Source organism: Andrographis paniculata, unplaced genomic scaffold (genome assembly GCF_009805555.1).
Source record: "Andrographis paniculata isolate CXL003 unplaced genomic scaffold, ASM980555v1 Contig71END, whole genome shotgun sequence".
Lineage (NCBI taxonomy): Eukaryota > Viridiplantae > Streptophyta > Magnoliopsida > Lamiales > Acanthaceae > Andrographis > Andrographis paniculata.
Genome location: NW_026137608.1, coordinates 436514 through 438326, shown reverse-complemented (window position 1 = coordinate 438326; position 1813 = coordinate 436514). Strand labels below are relative to the sequence as shown.

General features: G+C 35.2%; 1 protein-coding gene across 1 annotated transcript; it reads right to left on the bottom strand.

Annotated features, from left to right (window-relative positions):
• Window positions 1-1011: 1011 nt before the first annotated feature.
• LOC127264713 (secreted RxLR effector protein 161-like) lies at window positions 1012-1504 on the bottom strand. Its single transcript, XM_051294213.1, has 2 exons — window positions 1270-1504; window positions 1012-1211 (listed from the first exon to the last, which is right to left on the bottom strand). The coding sequence occupies exons 1-2, from the start codon at window positions 1502-1504 to the stop codon at window positions 1012-1014; spliced, it is 435 nt and encodes a 144-aa protein (XP_051150170.1).
• Window positions 1505-1813: the final 309 nt, after the last annotated feature.

The window sequence follows — 1813 nt, the reverse complement described above, 5'->3', positions numbered from 1 at the left end:
GGCTGAGAAGTTCGGTGGATTAACCAAGTTTTGATGCTTGAGTGGGACGGGAAAATGAATGACTACAATCTATGTAATGATAACGTTGAACGGAAGGAGGATCCAATTATTGCCGAGTTGGACTCTAAGACTATGATTAGAGAATAGATCCATTAGGGATTACATAAATAAGAACATGACTAGGGGATTTGATGTGAAATATAATATATTAAGAATGAAAGAGAAGGGTATTGCTATATGTAATTCTGACGAAGATATATTGGATGCAAAAAACAAGTCAGATATACCAGAATGTGACATGAAAAGTTAATACTTTAAATAAAAGATGGTAAAGGCTAAACAAAAGGATGACTATGCATGTACGTCTAAAAGTTCTAATATGTAGTATATGTCAAAAAATATAATCAATTAAGAAGAGAAGTTCCCAATTCGAAATTGGACGAAAATACGATGGAAAGAAAAAAAAAATGAGAGAAAAATAGTTTTCTGCACTGATTTCATCTACACGGCAGTACAACTTATTTTAAAGGAAAATAGCTAAACTTAGTGACCTAAAAGGGAAAGACTTATTTTCAGGAATCAGTTATTTATTTTCCTATATTATTTCCTAAATACAAGAGAGTAATGATTGACCAAATTAGAGTAAGTTTCACTAATTTGCAACATTCCCCCTTAATGGAAACTTACGATCAATGACACCAAGAGCTTCACGAAAGACTTCAAATTTATCCTTGGCAAGTGTTTTGGTGACAGTGTCAGCAACTTGATCCTTGTTTCTTATTTTCTGAAGAAGAATATCCTGACTTAACACCTTATCTCAAACAAAATGGAAATGAGTTTCAATGTGTTTAGTGCAAGCATGAAAAATGGGATTTTCAACAAGCTTGATTGCTTTCTCATTGTCACAATAGATAAAAAATTGGGTAGTTAAGGGCATATATCAGTTCCCGAAAGAGTCTCTTCAGCCATGAGCATTCTTGAGTAGCCATTGTTGCTACAACATACTCTGTTTCACATCAATTCCTGAAAGAGTCTCTTCAGCCATAAGCATTCTTGAGTAGCCATTGTTGCTGCAACATACTCTGCTTCACAACTTGAGAGTGCAATGGTGGGTTGTTTATTACTACACCATGAGATTGCAGCTGAGCTTGTAGTAAAACAGTACCCTGTCATCGAGCGTCTATCACTTATATCACATGCCCAGTTTGCATCTGTGAAGCCACTCAAAAGAAAGGGTTCAGATTTCCTATACATCAATCCATAGTGTACCTTTGATGTAGCGAAATATTCTTTTAGCTGCAGCTAAGGGACTCTCACACGGTTCATCCATGAATTGAGAAATAACTCCGACAGAATAAGAAATATTTGGCCTTGTGACTGTTAAGTAGAATAAATTACCAACAATTTTTCGGAAAGCTGTTGCATCTTCTAGCAACTTTCCTCCATCTTCAGAAAGCTTTAAGCAAGATTCCATAGGAGTGGCCATAGATTTCGACTCATCCATATGAAACCATTGTAGAAGAGTTGAGGCATATCCTCTTTGTGAAACAAAGTATCCATCAGACCTTTCAATTTTCAGACCAAGAAATCAATTAGTTTCACCCAAAATTTTCATGTCAAAACTAACAGAAAGTGCATCCCGAAGACAATCAATTTCAGCATCATTATCTCCCGTGACAATCATATCTATACATATAACAGAACGATAATGCACATAACAATTATTTTCTTGATAAATAAACTTGGATCAGTATTAGCATACTAAAAACTACAGAATGTAAGATATTAAGCAATCTTACCAAACCCCAGGGGG